The sequence below is a fragment of the Liolophura sinensis genome, chromosome 8, assembly GCF_032854445.1.
Source record: "Liolophura sinensis isolate JHLJ2023 chromosome 8, CUHK_Ljap_v2, whole genome shotgun sequence".
In the NCBI taxonomy this organism is placed as follows: domain Eukaryota; kingdom Metazoa; phylum Mollusca; class Polyplacophora; order Chitonida; family Chitonidae; genus Liolophura; species Liolophura sinensis.
In genome coordinates this window covers 50,187,710-50,204,127 of record NC_088302.1, presented here as the reverse complement: position 1 = coordinate 50,204,127, position 16,418 = coordinate 50,187,710, and the positions used below count along the sequence as shown (strand labels likewise).

The following is a 16,418-nucleotide window of genomic DNA, read 5'->3' as shown; positions in this document are numbered from 1 at the left end:
TGTCTGTTGCAGGAGATGGATAAGCTGACAGTAGACATGTAGAGGTCACTGCGCACTCTATGACTAACTGTACTGATGTCTCGGCTAGAATTAACTCAGTCAATCGATGACGATTCTGTACATCTTTGAAATCACGTGGATTAAATGTAGGATTGGAAATGCTCAGCCAAAGAAAAATTGTTCATTACAATAACACAATCTCCAGCTGTCAGTTTATCATGCCCTAATTCTTCTAATTCTTGTGACATCTGGTCTGCTGTTTTTGGTCAATTCACATGTAATTTTGGCAGGAATATATAGTTTCTATTTTTCACATGGTTAGTCCATCTAATGAACAAAATATGTATATCTTTACTTTCCCAAAAACTGCCAGAGAAGAAATTAGAAGAACTTCAAATAGGGCCTTGGTTCTAGTTTTGCCCACAGATAGCTTGTCATACTATGACTGGTATATTTATCGAGTACACATGCATCAGACTTTCTGGCTAAACAGATGAGATCTTAACCAATCAGATACAAAGTACTTTAACTGTACATTAGTGAGATCTGTAGTGCCTATTAACCAGCTGTGATTGCTGAAAGTATCTACTTTTGGGCTTCTACATACCATATTGTGATTTGTGCCATGTACCATGACATGATTCAAGCCTGCAAATTTTTATCTTTCTACACTGTTTTTCTTTAAACAATATGGCATACAATGCAGCACTGGTAATTGCCAAAATGGCTGACACATGTGGAGTAAACTTGAATATATGCATACATATACAGTGAAAAATATAATACCTTGTCGATCTGATACAAAAATGGTTTAAAAACTCAAAAGTAAATGCAAGTAAAACCCCTTAAGTTTTGAGGAAGAGCACTTCTGCTATATACACAACAATTAAGCACCTCAAGTTTTGTTGACTTCTTACAGGATGATACACATACCCATTTCGTCATTGCCATCTTAAAGTGTAATGTGCTGCATGTAGATATGTCCATGAAGATGTTTTGGGCCACGTATGGATGAAGTCCAGAGAGAGATTTTGGCCGAGTATGGATGAAGTCTAGAGAGAGATTCACAGAAACTAGGACATGTACATGTAAGATGAAGCCAAAAATACACGAGTACAATTACAAGGATTGGTTAGTGAAAACTGAACTTGCTTTACATCAAGAGATAAATTATTGTATCAAATCATGGTCACTGATGCTTGAAGTCTATTGGTAGAGCTTTTCATTTTAAACTGAAGTTGCCCTTGTTAACCAATTGGAGTGCAAGTGCATGTAACTGAAGCATTCAGTCTGGTACAGTTCACTTTGCTCACCTGTTCTCATATCTTATTCTCTTTTTTGAGAACAGGATCTGTGATTGTAAGAGGAGTTTCTTCACCCTTGTGAACCAACTGGGTTATAAACTAAGTCATAAAGTCACATCCAAACAGGGATGTCAACACTATAGCAAAGCTAGAGCAAAGGCTTGCAGGCTAGAAATTACTAAATGTGCATGGTGTGGTTCTGATCAGCCGAATTAAACTTTTGTGATCCACTTCGCAGTAAGCAGCGAAATCTTAAAACATGTGTATATGTAGCTACATAACATGCTTTCATGAAGTACACAGTAAATTATATATGCCTGTGAATTTTGTATTATCCAACCAAAGCTATGGAAAATACTAGGATTTGATATAGAAAGCATCTTTTTTTTTTTGTTTGTTTGTTTGCTATACTTAATGTTTGTGACCAAGTAATTTGTTTACTGGAGAAGTTAGTTTGTACCATGGGCCTTGATCGAACTGAAAATGGTGTATCAAATACCAAAGGATAGGCTTGACATAACTATAACTACATGTGGGCAGCCAAAATGTGATCCTACTATAAACTCAGTATGAACATGGATCAATTCCACAAAGCTATTCTTACTCTTCAGTTAAAAATTTAAACACTAATTTACATATGCATGTAAGTGCTTTGTACTTGATGCTTGGAGTTCAAATCTGAATCAAAATTTTCTCTGTGAAATCAACCACACTCCCTGAAATACTTTAGGAGAATAACCTACAAACGTCAAATTTCTGCATGTGGATAATCTCTTAACCCATACATCTTAATGAAGCCAACATACTGGTCACACACCAAACACCAAACACATAATATAACAAAATTCATACTAATACAAATATGTTAACGATTCTTAACCAAATTAAAGTCTTGGGTTAACAAACCTGTGTACTCCCAGACCACAGCATGTCTCAAAGCTAAAATGTCAACATCCTCACTCAAATGCCATCAAAATATCTTACTACCAACATGATCCACTAAACAGAATATTATGAAATTCAATATCCATTATTAAATGCCATCTTCTAAAATAGGTGCTTGAAATATAGCATTAAGTTCTCTTTAAAAAGCTTCTTTGAGAAGATACATCACGGTTGTCTGGATATACAAAACATCTCTGTACACGTGCCAACAACCAATTTGAACTTGGCATGGTTTGTGACAACTTGGCGCAACAGGCACTTGAGCGTGCTAGCATAGAGTACTGGAAGCTAAACTGAAGTACCACCACAAACATCACTCTGACTGGACATCACGCATCCTTAACATCACCTTAACATGCACTGTCTGACTGTTTCAAGATAAGGTTCTCGTCTGGACACACTACAGCACCAGATTCTGGGCAACCTGCCTCCAGCGCCTTAGGGCAGGCGTTCACGGAACTCCGCAAGCGCACTCCTGCCTGATCGATACCACAGCGCTCTCGCTCCCTCTTGCTCAAAGATGCAATGTACTGTTCACGGAACTGTTCCACTGCAGGTCCCCAATCTGCTCTCGGGCTCATACATATTTTTAGCCTCTGAAAACGTAACCATGATACAACACATTACATCATGTGTATTAGCTTCAGCAAAATTATAAGACTTCTATTTCACCTGAGATAAATTTTTAGTATTCTTCAAGGGACTCATTTAGCTTCATTAAGACTGAGTCATTCACCTCACAGGGCCAATTAAGAGATTTTTGGGAATACTGATTTATTTCTTATCAGAAAAACTTACATGTTGGCATCAAAAGCATCATTTTAAGGCGTTTATGTGCTTCTGAAAGTGCATTTTTACATCCCAAAATTAAGGTGAAGCACAGTATATAAGACATTCCCTGACTAGAATGAATAGAAACTGCAGATGGTCAAAGGTCTGGAAGCTATCTGGTGTCCTTGTCAATGAGTAGTGTAAGTAAAGGTGTGTAACTACCATGGATGAGTGTCTTACAGGAGAAAATACACAAGAATTAACACGCAAACGTTACTAGTTTCTAAAATTATGATCATCAATTTAATCTGTGTAAGTATTAAATATTCTGACATCTTTATTTACCTGAATGAAGGACCCCTTAGCCTTAAGCATCTCAATCAGCATCACAATTGGCACAGGAAGGAGAGAGAGGACACCCAGAAACCATCCGAACCGAATAGCCCAGGCTGGGTACTGGTAATCACCGTAGGACACAGGGGCCAGCTGGGACACGCTAAATGCCCAGATAAACTACAAAACACACATCACCGGGTATGAACCTGGGCTAATTTTGTTACTTATAAACAGAACCTGTTATTTGATCAATCAACTGCTCATCTGATATACATGATTACATACAAAAATGTTGATTGCCTGTTATTCTTGTTGTTGTTTATTTACATCATAAAGTAACACACATAAAACAATGACATCAAGTTTTTCTTTACATTTTAAAAAGAATTGTTTTTACGCTGTACTCGAGAATAATTCAATTATACAATGGTGGCCAGCATTATGGTGCGAGGAAACCGGGTAGAGCCGGGGGTGTGGGTTGGAAATCACAACATCTGTAGGTTGCTGGAAGACCTATTGTAGATGTATATATGTTAATGTAAAATGTCAACCAACAAAAACTTTTTAAATCTGACTTGAATCATTCAAGAAAACATACAGCACCTACCAGAATCACAGCTGGGGTAATGAAACACCAACAGATTTTCCACCATACACTGGGCTGGTAACCAATCATCAATTCAATGTCCTTGTAGAAGCGGTTTATCCCTGTAAAAAAAAAAAAGAAAAAAAAATTTCCTTCATTTCATATGAAAGACTTCACACTTTCAACAGAAAAACAAAAATCACATAGGATGTCAAAATAAACCAGAGAATTTTAGGCGAATCATAATAAAATTTTGAGGGTCACGTCTAAGTTCTGAGAATAGCATCAGCCAACTGACTATTTTTAGGCTATAGCAAATGCTTAACCAGGATTGGCTGAGGTGCGTAATGCAGGGTAAATTTAGAAATGGTAATTTAACATTTAAAAATGTTGTAATAAAATAACTCAGGGATGAAAAGGAAGAGAGTGTGTTATGGCAAACTATTTTTGTCAAATACTCCAGATTCTTGCACATTATGGTATTAAATTTCAGCATCCTCGGTTTATCTTTTGCTTCTCATTGATGAAGAGCTGCTTACCTCAAAGAAACAAACTAGGTCCAAGTCTACTATGCATCACAGCTTCATGACACTCACTTTGAATTTTACCATGAACCATACTTGGTAGGGTTTCACAAGAATACATGTCAATGCCATAAATCGACTGAAGTATCTATAATCAAAAGATACAAATCTTACGCTCTTTGTTGAGATATTCTTTATATTAAAAAACATGATGCATGGCATGATTATCAATTAAACCTGTACATTCCTCTTGTGTGCAAAATTAACATACCATACACCCATGAAATGACAACACATTCCATCAAGGAAATCAGCATAAGGGAGAAGCTGGATGCATACCAGTCCATGATCTGGAGGACATAGACACCACCCTGTAATAAAGACAAACAGCCAGTTATGTGTCTGTCATCAGTCAGGCTGCTGTGTGTTCAAAGCAATTAAAACATTCATATGTGACGTGTATCACCGTTAAACAAGTACTATCCATGTACAGGTACACCTGTACTTGACTAATGCTAGCTCTAAATAGAAACAGTCGATGTCTACATAAACGGGAATAATGTACAGCAATTTCAATAAAACAGCAAATTAAACCACACTTCAGGCTAAAATGATGCCCTTATGGGTCAGATGGTAAACAGAAGCCACATTTCACAAACATGACAATTGTATTTTATGTATTCTTCTGACGTGTACCAGTGAGTAATAACTGGCCAAATGACATTCATATTTTTGTTATATACATGTATCAGTTTGTTTTCGTGGGTAATGAATTTGGGTACCATCCAACTCATACAGGACATGAATAGAACTTACCACAACTGTTCTGGAAATTAAACATCTGCACATATATGAAAACATATGGCAGAACATACATGTAGGATAAAAGGTGACAAGTTAGTGCCTAACATCTTGTATCAAACAATTCTAAATTAATATCTACATGTGCACCGGATTAATTAAAAACAAGAAATATCTGTTTTGGTACCATGGGTTTAATGGTATATAGATGTAAGTCGACAGTAAAGCTGATTACTCTAGAAATGTTTTGAAACTCTGAATTTTGCAAACACCACCTGTAATTATATAACATACTGTGATGCATAACAGGACTTGTGGACTTTGTTGTTGTTCTGAGAGATGCATTTTATGAGTATATACTTATATACACCTTTCACACTACAAGAACACCTACATGGCAAACTGATTTCAGCTGTTTAGGTGACGTGTCCTACTTGTGCAAATTAGAAGTCAGAGGTAATATATGCTGATCAGTAAAGTAATAAGCATTACTGATAATTCTGCCATTTCAATGTACCGCAGCTGTTGTGTCAATAACAACTACAAAGTATAAGCACGTGCTGTTACCATAGAAACTACACATTGATCCATTTAATCCATACTTAAATGTTTTAACAAGGATTTACAAGACACGGACAAAGGACATTCTGCACATAAGATCTGGGAATACACATACTATATTGTCAGTTTTATTTGTAATGTGAGACAAACCAAATTTCAATCCAATATCTGCCCAGTTAACATGTATTACAAAATGTCAATTACGCTCTGGAAACGAAAATCCCCACCTACATGTACCTCACATCATTCAAACAGAAATGCAGTGCTTCAAGTTTGAAATATAAATTGTGATGGAACCAGTTGAATTTATCTCATTGATGCTTTAACCCCATACTAAAAATTTATCACTTACACAATGGTGCCCAGTTTTACTGATGGAGAAAACCGAAGTACTATCAAATGTGTCATCTTGGTGGAAGCTAAAATGGTCTCCCTTTCAGAGGACTTCCTTTAACACTACACAATGGCTAAAGTGTCCAAAACCAAATCTAGCCACCACCAAGGGATCAGGAAAAATGGAAACAAAAGTATCTTGAAATGTCCGTGTCTGAGAGTTCTTGTTCAAGAGCAATTTGTGTACATTTACAGGTAGTTATATGATCATGATATACGCTACCTGAGTTATGCACGGAATGCCAAGAAGGAACTCAATAAAACACAGCAGGGCAGTAAAGAGAGTCTTCTTCCCTTTCAGGTACTGTGGAAACTCATCCACAAAAGCACTGGTCATTGTCTCGAACATCCCAAACTGCAGAAAAAAGACAACACAAGACAATAAGGCATCGTTTCTGACTGGGTTCCGGTCAAGTCCGGCTTCACATACTCTATAACACTGACCAGCCAGGCATCACATGTGTGTGAAAATTAATTTTAAATTGAAATCATGCACCAGTTGAAGTCGGCGTATCGTATGGAGTGAACACGTGTTTCCAGGAATTTAGATTTTTTTGTTGTTGTCATCAACAAAACAATGCCAAAAGTCACAAAAGAGAGATTTCAATGAATAAATGTGTGAAGAAATAAATATGTCCTGACTGGTCAGGACTCATGACGACATTGTCCTGTGATGTCAATTTTTAACAAACAGATTAATTTAGATAAGATATCATGCACATTTAAAGAAAGTTATGAAATGTTTGGAAGTGGTGTGAAGGTAAGCAGTAATTTATAATACATCAATCTTTTCGATCAATTTAGCTTTTTTCCTTCTTTATTTTATAACCAGAACAAACCCGTCATGAGGTTAGAGCATAGCAATGGATCTTGTACGCTCTGTCATACAGATCTTCTGACAATGGGAATTTCTTCAGCAATAATCAATCAATTTAACTGTTGAATTCTGTCATCACAAATAGAAAAAAAATGAAATAGTCACAATCCAGAATAATTTTACTTTTTTCAAAATTTTCATCACATTTCAGCACTTTCGGTAAATTTTTAGTTTGCTGGCTTACAGAAACCTGTATGACGGGGTACAAACTTGCATATACCTGCAAAAACGGAAATTAATAATCCTATTTGTAAATAAAAATTAACATGAAGGAGAGGGGGGGCCTTCCAATCAACTGGACAAACTCAGGAAAACTGTCATAATCAAGAAATACGTGGGCAAAACAACACCCAGAGTTCAGCTAAGGCTAGTTTTCATTTGCTGGAAACTGTATTTTAATCTCACTAAGTTTTTTAGTGAGATTTGGAAAAAAATGGATAAATTTAGATAAGAGTAAAAAGTTACATTTACATCTTCCTGAGTTTGTACAGGTCTGCAAAAGAAAGGAGGGTTGGAGACAATTGCAATGCAGGTATTAAAGTAATCCTTAACTCATGATCTAGTTAGTATGATGATGAACGTGACAGTTAATAACAACAAAATTCTATTTAAGTCTGTGTGTTTTTGTAAATGTTTTTCTTCTTTTTCTCTATTTTAATTTTTTTTTTTTTTTTTGGTAATGGTAACCATTTATAGCATGAGAGTATGTACATGTATATATGTAATCAGGCAACAGATACAAATTAGAACCTATTGGTGGCTTGAGGTCTGTGGTGCGACCAGTCTTCCTCGGGGACCTGCCGGTCACCTGGCCGCCTTGGGGTAGGAAAGGTAGAAACATTTCAACATTATAAGTACAATTTAACTATACAACAGTTACAGCAATTTATACACCTACACTTAGCACAGCTCAAGCTTCATGGCTATACAATATGAGGTTGGAGAGAAGGGCACCTCTTAAAACTGAGGTAAAAAAAGGGTTGTTTTTGTTGAGAAACCATCAATGTTACCCACTTCAGTTATTTTTTAATTCACACAAGTCTTGGTTATAAGCTAAACAATACATCCAGACATACCAATATTGTCATAATGTGACAGATCGCACGTAACCTTTTAACAAGGATAATCAATCAAAATTTATACTGGTGACTATAGGAGCTTTGTGTTGTTGCAGAATTCCTCTATGACAAATATGTATAAATTGCAGCAAAAGTTCACTAACCCATATTTAACAAACAAGGTCAGTAAGAACTTGTTTTATGCAGTCACAAGAATCTAGGTCATTTATCTGATGCAAGTTAGAGTGTCTGAGTATCAGCAGGATGTATGAAGAAACAAACAAGCTACTTAACAACAAACAACACTTTTTATCTCCAAATGGGGGTAAGGAAGTTCTCTCCAGCCTGCATAGTACTGATTGAAGGTTGTAAGTACCTGGCTAGCACAACTACAGTTACTGTAAGTCAACCTTCACCAATTGTAACAACTACATCATTTCTAACATTATTTAAGCCTCCCTCTATCATAATTATGTGTGTGCTTCCCTACAGGTAATTAATTACAAGTATCTGTTAATCTGCTAGAGAATATTATAAAAAAAAATACATCAACCACCCACTATTATAGCAACATGTACTGCAACTTTCACTAACCAAAAATTGAAAAATTTTCAATATATTACTTGAAGAAAAAAAAAAGACATAAATTTTACCACAAATACTGATCCTAATACTTAAACATGTACTAATAAATATTTGCAGTCAACATTTATCTTTTATGCCTCAAACTCCCAAAATAAGCAACTTTTAAATTTTCCACAGCTGTATAACTTTCTGGAACAGTTCAGAAGTGTGAAAATAAAGTTTTGTTTTTTAATCTAATCTCAGACACCTATATTATAATTACCAGTAACTATCCTGTAGAGCAAGTTTTCATAAAAATAATGTAAAATAAAAAAAAAACAACATACTTTTTTAATCTGCATTTCTGACTGTCCAGTGCATGAGAGGAATGAAAGATTTCCTCAGATAGTGTTACACATACAAGACCAGTCTGGAATATTTCCAATGCCTCTTGCTCTGAAATCCAGCTTCAGTTTCTTCAACCAAGCCTTTGTAGGCTTTAATAGTTTTCATTTCACACACACAACCCTTTAGGATTCTGGACGCTGTCATATATGGACTGTGTGTTACGTGCTACATGTAGATTGTCTACATTCAGCAAATTTCTCATGAACGCTGATCCGTCATGAAACACTCATTTAAAATGTGTCTACTGTAATACATAATACCATATGTAAAATGGTATTTAATAATTTACCCGTAAACAACTACTAAAAAACGGTAACTAATTCTTTATACACGTACTGTCCTCCATTACTAACTTTAAAAGAAACATGTACATCGCACATTTATCTGAGAAACCATTTATCTGAGATCTATGAAACCATGGGTTTGAAAAACAATAAGAACAGTTCAAAAGAGAGCAGAACCCAGTTATCCATTTTTTTAATAATTAAATTCAGCGTGCACCAATGAGCATATGCTAGAACTTACATGTACAGAGAGTAAGACCAAATAAATTTTGTAGTAGAAGATTAATTAAAAACAGCATAACTCCTCACTATACATGCAAATATGAGAAGACATCCCCAGTAAGCTTAGCCCACTCATCACAATTAATCCGTGAGCGTGGGCATGAGAATGAGCACAACCCAGTGTATTCTGATATTACTGCCTTCACAATTCAATGACAAATGTCTATATAACACACAAAAAATACTAAATAGTACCTCCCTAATTTCTTTCCTGAGGCTCAAACCATCTTTTCAATGATGGACATACTATGTGAGGTTAAAAGCCAGAGGGTAAGGAGGTGCAGTTAGTTTTCTGTTTACATAGCTTTCCCCCCACATGGCTTCACCCCTTCACCTGCAAGTCAGTCCTGTTTCCAGGCAACCTTACTTTTTTATGCATCAATAGCAGATTACCACATGCACTTTTACTCAGCAACAGAGGCTCTGCCCAAGAAATCAATAGGCTCAGTTACCCTGTATCTTTCCAGTTTGAGGACACTGCTGTAGTCATAGCAATGACCTCTGCGGGGGTCAGACACAGCCCAAACACAAGTCAGACTTTGTAATTGAGTAGAGGGCTGATCCATTGTGAAGACAGCTTTGGATCCATGACATCAACATACTAGCAGATTCCTCAAATACAAGACCTCCCCAGGCTAGCAAATTCAACAGTGGAGGAGTATTGTGTTACAGCAGAAACAAAGACTACCTCTACCCCCCACTTCTTGGATTGGTGTGGACTGACCAACCAATTGGGGACACAAGGGTGGGAGAAGGGACCAGCTGCAATGGCATGGCCACTGAGATCAGATCTGATTTAACTGTTATTAGAGCAGCAGATCACATCAGGCTCAGCCGCTGGTTCAATACTCTATACATGTATGTATCCACCCAATTTAATGTCAGGCCAAACAATATGTCTCCCTTTTACTATTACATGTAAGTGGCACTAAAAGTGTCACTTTAGTGTTAACAAATTCCAGTATTACAACCCTTTTAAATACTGCACATCGTTTAATCAGACGAAACCTCCTTCTGTACATACTTCACAACTTTTACAAAACTACTGTCCTGACAGCAACAGTAATACACATACATATTAAAATATTTTCATACTTCATATTACAAAAACTACACATTTCTCACAACACTTACAGCTCAAAGGCCAATTAATAAAGCACTGTTCCAAAGTGTTTGTTAATTTCTTAATAAATTTTTCCTTACCCCTCCCCAAATGTTCCCTTTTTCTAATAAAGACATCAGGCCAAATACAATTTAGTCACATTAAGTGTTTACTTGAAATAAATAGGTTATGAATTTAAAAAAGACCAGTACACACCAATGTTTTCACTTTTCTTTTTTAACCATTGAGAAAAAAAAAATAATGAGTAACTGAAACTTTAACAAACTTGAATGCACAAAATGTTTTGATGTGCTTTTCTTTCCCCAATATTATGTTGCCGTGATGGAACCCGTGTTGTGAGAAAATAGAGAAGATTATTCAAGAGAAGCCCTCAAGTTTCAGCTGATGTCACTCATCGTTTTTCATTAGGACTTGCTCATAGCTTGTGATTATGAAATCGATTTACGTGATATCTGGCTTTAACAATGCATGCTTATGTTGAATAACCTGCATGGACTCCGCATTAAAACCTGCTATAGCAGAGAACACCACATGCCAACTAGCAGTCACTGTCTGAGAAGTTGTTACTTGTATTTTTGCAAAGAAAACACCATATGCTCCTTCCACTGACCAGCTGGCCAGTTTGAATTCATGCAATTAGGAAACTTAAAAATTAATTAAAGCTACAACAGGTATGAAGAATTTACACAGTCATACACTAAAGTGATGAAGAAGAGGCTAAAGAGAATTGTAAGTTTGCCTTGAATCAACAAGTAACAAATCCATGAAGATGAGACTGGTTTGGCATACTAAGCTTACCTCTTGTCCTGCCCAAGTCGTAACTCATAACGCATCACTCAACCTTTCGAGTGTCAAGCAAGCTTCAAGTTGAATGCTTGAATGAGGAATTCAAATTAACATCTGTCTTATGTATTGATAGCACTTTGACATATAGTGGTATGATAGGTACATCACATATGTATAATTTATGCACAATAAGTTATGTCAACAAGTTACAATTACCTGAAAAATGTACCAAAAACATTTTGTATAAGTTAAATATTCATATAAGTATAGCTCCCACCCAATTTTAAATCATAAAACAAGAAAACTCAAAAAGCAAGGAATTACAACATATGCATTTTTGTGTAACTACAGTTAAGCAAAATCCCTTCCCACCCCTGCCTGTAACAAGGTGAATATCTTGATGACATATATACCAGCAGTTCTACAGGTAACATATGGATTGGGGAATGGCATGCAGGGCTCTTCTAACAAAGAGCCAAGAACCATAAACATAATTCAAATCTGTAAGAGTTCAAATAGATCAAAGTGAGTTAAAACAGCAGTTTAAATGCCAAGCCTTTTGTAAATAATTTACGGAACAAATTTAAGAACACAAAAATTAAGAAACATTCTGGTGAGGTCACTGTGCAACTAGGGGATGGAAAAATGGAAAAGTCAGCAGGAATTTTTGGGGCTGACATATACAGTGTATGCTTGTCAGCATATCTCTACTTGCCAGGAATCTACTAGAGATTGCATAAGGCTGGAGAGTAATGTAAGGTGAAAGTGATACAGCCTTTCATATTTATACACTGGCGCCACCGTGTGTTTAGAAAGCCAACACATCAGACATTCCAGAGTACATATTTCATAGTATTACTCAAATCAACCAGATAGGATTCTTCATTAGGTCATTGGCTTTTACTTTCTCTCCAATGCTACATGAACATCATTTCTGCCATAAGTTCTTGCTGTGCATATACATATACTACATGTATGTCTCAGTTCATAAATGCATGGCTTATGATACAATGTACCAAGCTTTAATTTTCAAAATGCATTTTGAAAATGGAACACACTATAGATTCTCCAAAATCATGGTCACACTTATGGTAGGAGAAGATGGAAATACAGGTAACTGAACCATCATCTTCTGGACATGGTTAGCAAACATGTAAGCACCTTTCATTTAATCTGCTGTTTAAAAACACTTTGTTCTGATACAAAGACAATGCTGACTAGTCAGTAACATGCTTCAGATATGTGGAACTAGAATTACAGTTTTCTATGTTTCTCAGGTTATTTCCTAAAGAAATTAATCAGTTTTTGTTTTTGGTATATACATACATATACAAATTTTCAGCAAGAAAACTTTTATGGCACAGTGCAGAACAATGCAAATTTATTTTTATTTTATTTATTTATTTATTTTTTTAAGGTAGGTTCTCAGGGATAGTCCTGTTACTCAGACTGGAATAGAAAAAGTACTGGCATTGAAACTAGAGAGAGTTTATATGCAGTACACTTACATATATAATGATCAAAACATTCTAGAATTTTGATCCCGTCAGCAAGAAAGCTGCAATCCTAACTACACATGTGTCATCTGGAGGCAATGTGCACTAAACTGTCAGAAATGGAGTTGTGAGAAACAGTGTTTTACCTGACTGTCCAGTCCAATTGTGAACAGCATGAGGAAGAAGAGGATGGCCCAGAGCGGGGAGATGGGAAGATTGGTCACAGCCTCTGGGTACACCACAAACACCAAGCCTGGACCTGTCACACAAGTCAGCAACAATTTTAACACTCAGTCACAACCACAACATAGCATTCTTTATTAAACCACAATGCTCCACACATAAATGAAACAACATTATGCCATCAGCAAGGGCAAAATAACATGTTTTGTAGGTAAATTAATTATTAATAAACCCTGCCGTGTATACATGTTTCACAACATGTATTGCCAATTCTTAAGTCATTCTTAAGAGCTGACATTTTCCTTTTATTATACAACCTGATAAAATTATTACCTTTTTTTAAACTTCATGCTGAAACATGTAATAGATACCAGTACCAATACATAAAGAGCTACATCATCTTCCGGCTACAGTATTGCCTGATCCTAACAATATCCTATACTCTACGCGCGTAATCTGCCCATCCAAAAGTAAAATCGTAACCCCAGTCCAGGACAACCCATGACATAAGTTCTCGCTAAAAGCTGTACTAATATGACAAATTAGCCATTCATGGTGCCTAAATTATCATGTAAAATTTCTGTTATAACTCATACATTAGAGATGGCACTTCAAAGCGAATTATTGTGGAAACAGTCAAAACTCCATCTATAACACGGTTGGTGTTGAACAACGTGGCATTTGTTGTAAGTTACATGAGTTTATGTGTGAATGTTTCTATATGTCTTGAAACCCTATGCGGATGATGGTCGTATCCTACGCCCATCATTCCCGGATCCTATGCACCCATCATACAAGGATGGTACACCTGTCTTGGCTGTATGATCCGTGTATGACATGAAAATCTTCCTGTGACAATACCCCCTTCCTACGTGGATGTTCCCACCCATATCCCCGCCAAATAATATATCGTCAGGATTGAGCAGTACTGTACCTCAGGATAGCTACCTTTGACAATTATCTGGTTTCTTGGAAACCATCACTGAACTATGGTATAGCACATTTAGAATATGTCAGGTGAGACTTGAGTAATTTTGGCTAATCAAATGTGTCATGTTATCAGAAATTACATACATGTACTTACATGACAGACATAGATGTAACAGTGTGTATAGATAAGAGGTACATATGTACTGTATATAGGACATTACCTTGTGTGACCACTTTGTCAATGCTAACTCCAGTCTCATGAGCCATGAATCCAAGGATGGAAAAAATGACAAAGCCGGCAAAAACAGACGTTCCACAGTTCATCAAAGGCAACATCATAGCATCTCTACAAGATGTAACAAAAACAGGGTCAGGGCATTTCATATATACTATTGGAAGTGTTGTCCAGCTTTAGACAGTGGAGTCATCTCCAGTGAAAAAAATGGTGAAATAGCAGTATCAGTGATGTAGAAAATGGTCACACACGTAGTGTTGTAGTTCACACACACAGACACAGACCAATATTACCTTCATGTACCAGACAATTTAATACATCAAAATGGAATTCAGGAACACAGACACTGTTGTTGAATGATTGTATTTACATATTCACGCAGGCAATACATTAATACAGAAATAAGAGAAGGATGTTTCACCTGCATGTGAACATTGTTGCTGAACTGATTTTGTTTATAAATCCACCCAAGGAGAAGACAATACATGAATATGGAATTAGGGGAACGATGTTTACCTGTACACGTTGTTGTTGAACTTATTGTAACTGGCCATGGTGACCAATCCACCCCAGGCCATTCCAACAGAGTAGAAAATCTGAACAGCAGCATCTCCCCACACCTGTACAATTAAGCAGCAATAATCACAATGCTGGCAATAACCATCATTCGAGCTGGTGATTTTCTTTGATGTATAGGACTTCATAGAATTATTCTTCCAACTTTCAGAGGTCCTTCAGGTTTTCAATCAAATTCAGTTTATGTTGGCTATGCATACACAGGATGTTTGGTTTCTTGACACACACTTGAAAGGATCTCAGCATTACATTGGTACAGATGTACTTTAAGGTCCCAATAATATAGTTTCCTTGTTTTACAGAAACTACAGAGTACTATGGTCTACTTTAACCATCAGTGTGTTTCACAAGTTTTCACCCAAAACAACATTGTGATTTATGTTTTTGACAGTAGATAGGCTTACTAAATTGGCATCAGATCAAGCTCAGCTGGAGCTAGCTGGCTATGACTTACGTATAACAATACACAAATGCAAAAAGGTTTCAGGCATTCGCCCTCTAATGCGTTCACCTGGATTGCCTTTGACCAATGAGGTCGCATGTTCAACATCAGCTCTTGTGGTGTCCTGTACAAAAATTAACATAATTCATGATATTGTTTTAAAAACACCTACATGTACATTCTGGACCATTTAATATTTATTCCGTACTTGCATACTGACCACATGCACACACCAAAAAAACCTTGCAATGCATTTACCTTGAATTCAAGAAGTCTTTCCCACTGTGGAACCATGTAAAATCTTATTCCGTCCATGGAGCCTGGGAGAGTAACTCCTCTTACCAACAAAATCAGCAGAACTAGGTATGGAAATGTGGCCGTGAAATAGACAACCTGTAACGCAAGAAAAATATACATACAGAATACAACACCAGTATAAAAATTAATCTCATGTGTCCTTACCTGTTAACAGTTCTATATATATATATATATATATATATATATATATATATATATATATATATATATATATATGTATAACTTTATTTTCTGAGGGTGACAAATGATGAACATTTACTCTGTCAGTTACAAAAACTGTTCTTCCCGGAGGCCATCTGACAGGGTGACAAAACAAACACGCATTTACAAGTTAATATTAACAGTGACCAGACGAACAGTTTAAACGCATAAGGGTATCAAAAGTTACCATGAATTCAGTAATTATATGCTATACAAAACAATACAAAATGAACACAATCAGCAAAGGACAGATTACAATCAAGATATTAACTGTGTATATATTGAAAATGGGTTTTTATGCATTTACATTTTGTTTTCAAGCATGGTCAAATGAAACTTTATACAAAGCCCTTTCTAATTAGTTTCACAGTTACTTCAGTCACCATCATCACAAAGTAATCAGTACAGAAACATCCAAATACTTGTGTTTTGTG

General features: G+C 36.2%; 1 protein-coding gene across 2 annotated transcripts in view; it reads right to left on the bottom strand.

Moving 5' to 3' along the window:
- Nucleotides 1-16,418, bottom strand: part of LOC135473011 (sodium- and chloride-dependent glycine transporter 1-like) — a 28,930-nt gene continuing 12,512 nt past the window's right edge. For both annotated transcript variants that reach the window (XM_064752781.1, XM_064752782.1), the window contains exons 6-14: nt 15,724-15,858; nt 14,964-15,067; nt 14,434-14,558; nt 13,246-13,358; nt 6,445-6,576; nt 4,738-4,837; nt 3,964-4,064; nt 3,366-3,533; nt 1-2,845 (exon numbers count right to left, since the gene is read on the bottom strand). In XM_064752781.1, the coding sequence (XP_064608851.1) occupies nt 2,600-2,845; nt 3,366-3,533; nt 3,964-4,064; nt 4,738-4,837; nt 6,445-6,576; nt 13,246-13,358; nt 14,434-14,558; nt 14,964-15,067; nt 15,724-15,858 (1,224 nt within the window). In that variant the 3' untranslated portion in view covers nt 1-2,599. The remainder of the gene's footprint in view (nt 2,846-3,365; nt 3,534-3,963; nt 4,065-4,737; nt 4,838-6,444; nt 6,577-13,245; nt 13,359-14,433; nt 14,559-14,963; nt 15,068-15,723; nt 15,859-16,418) is intronic.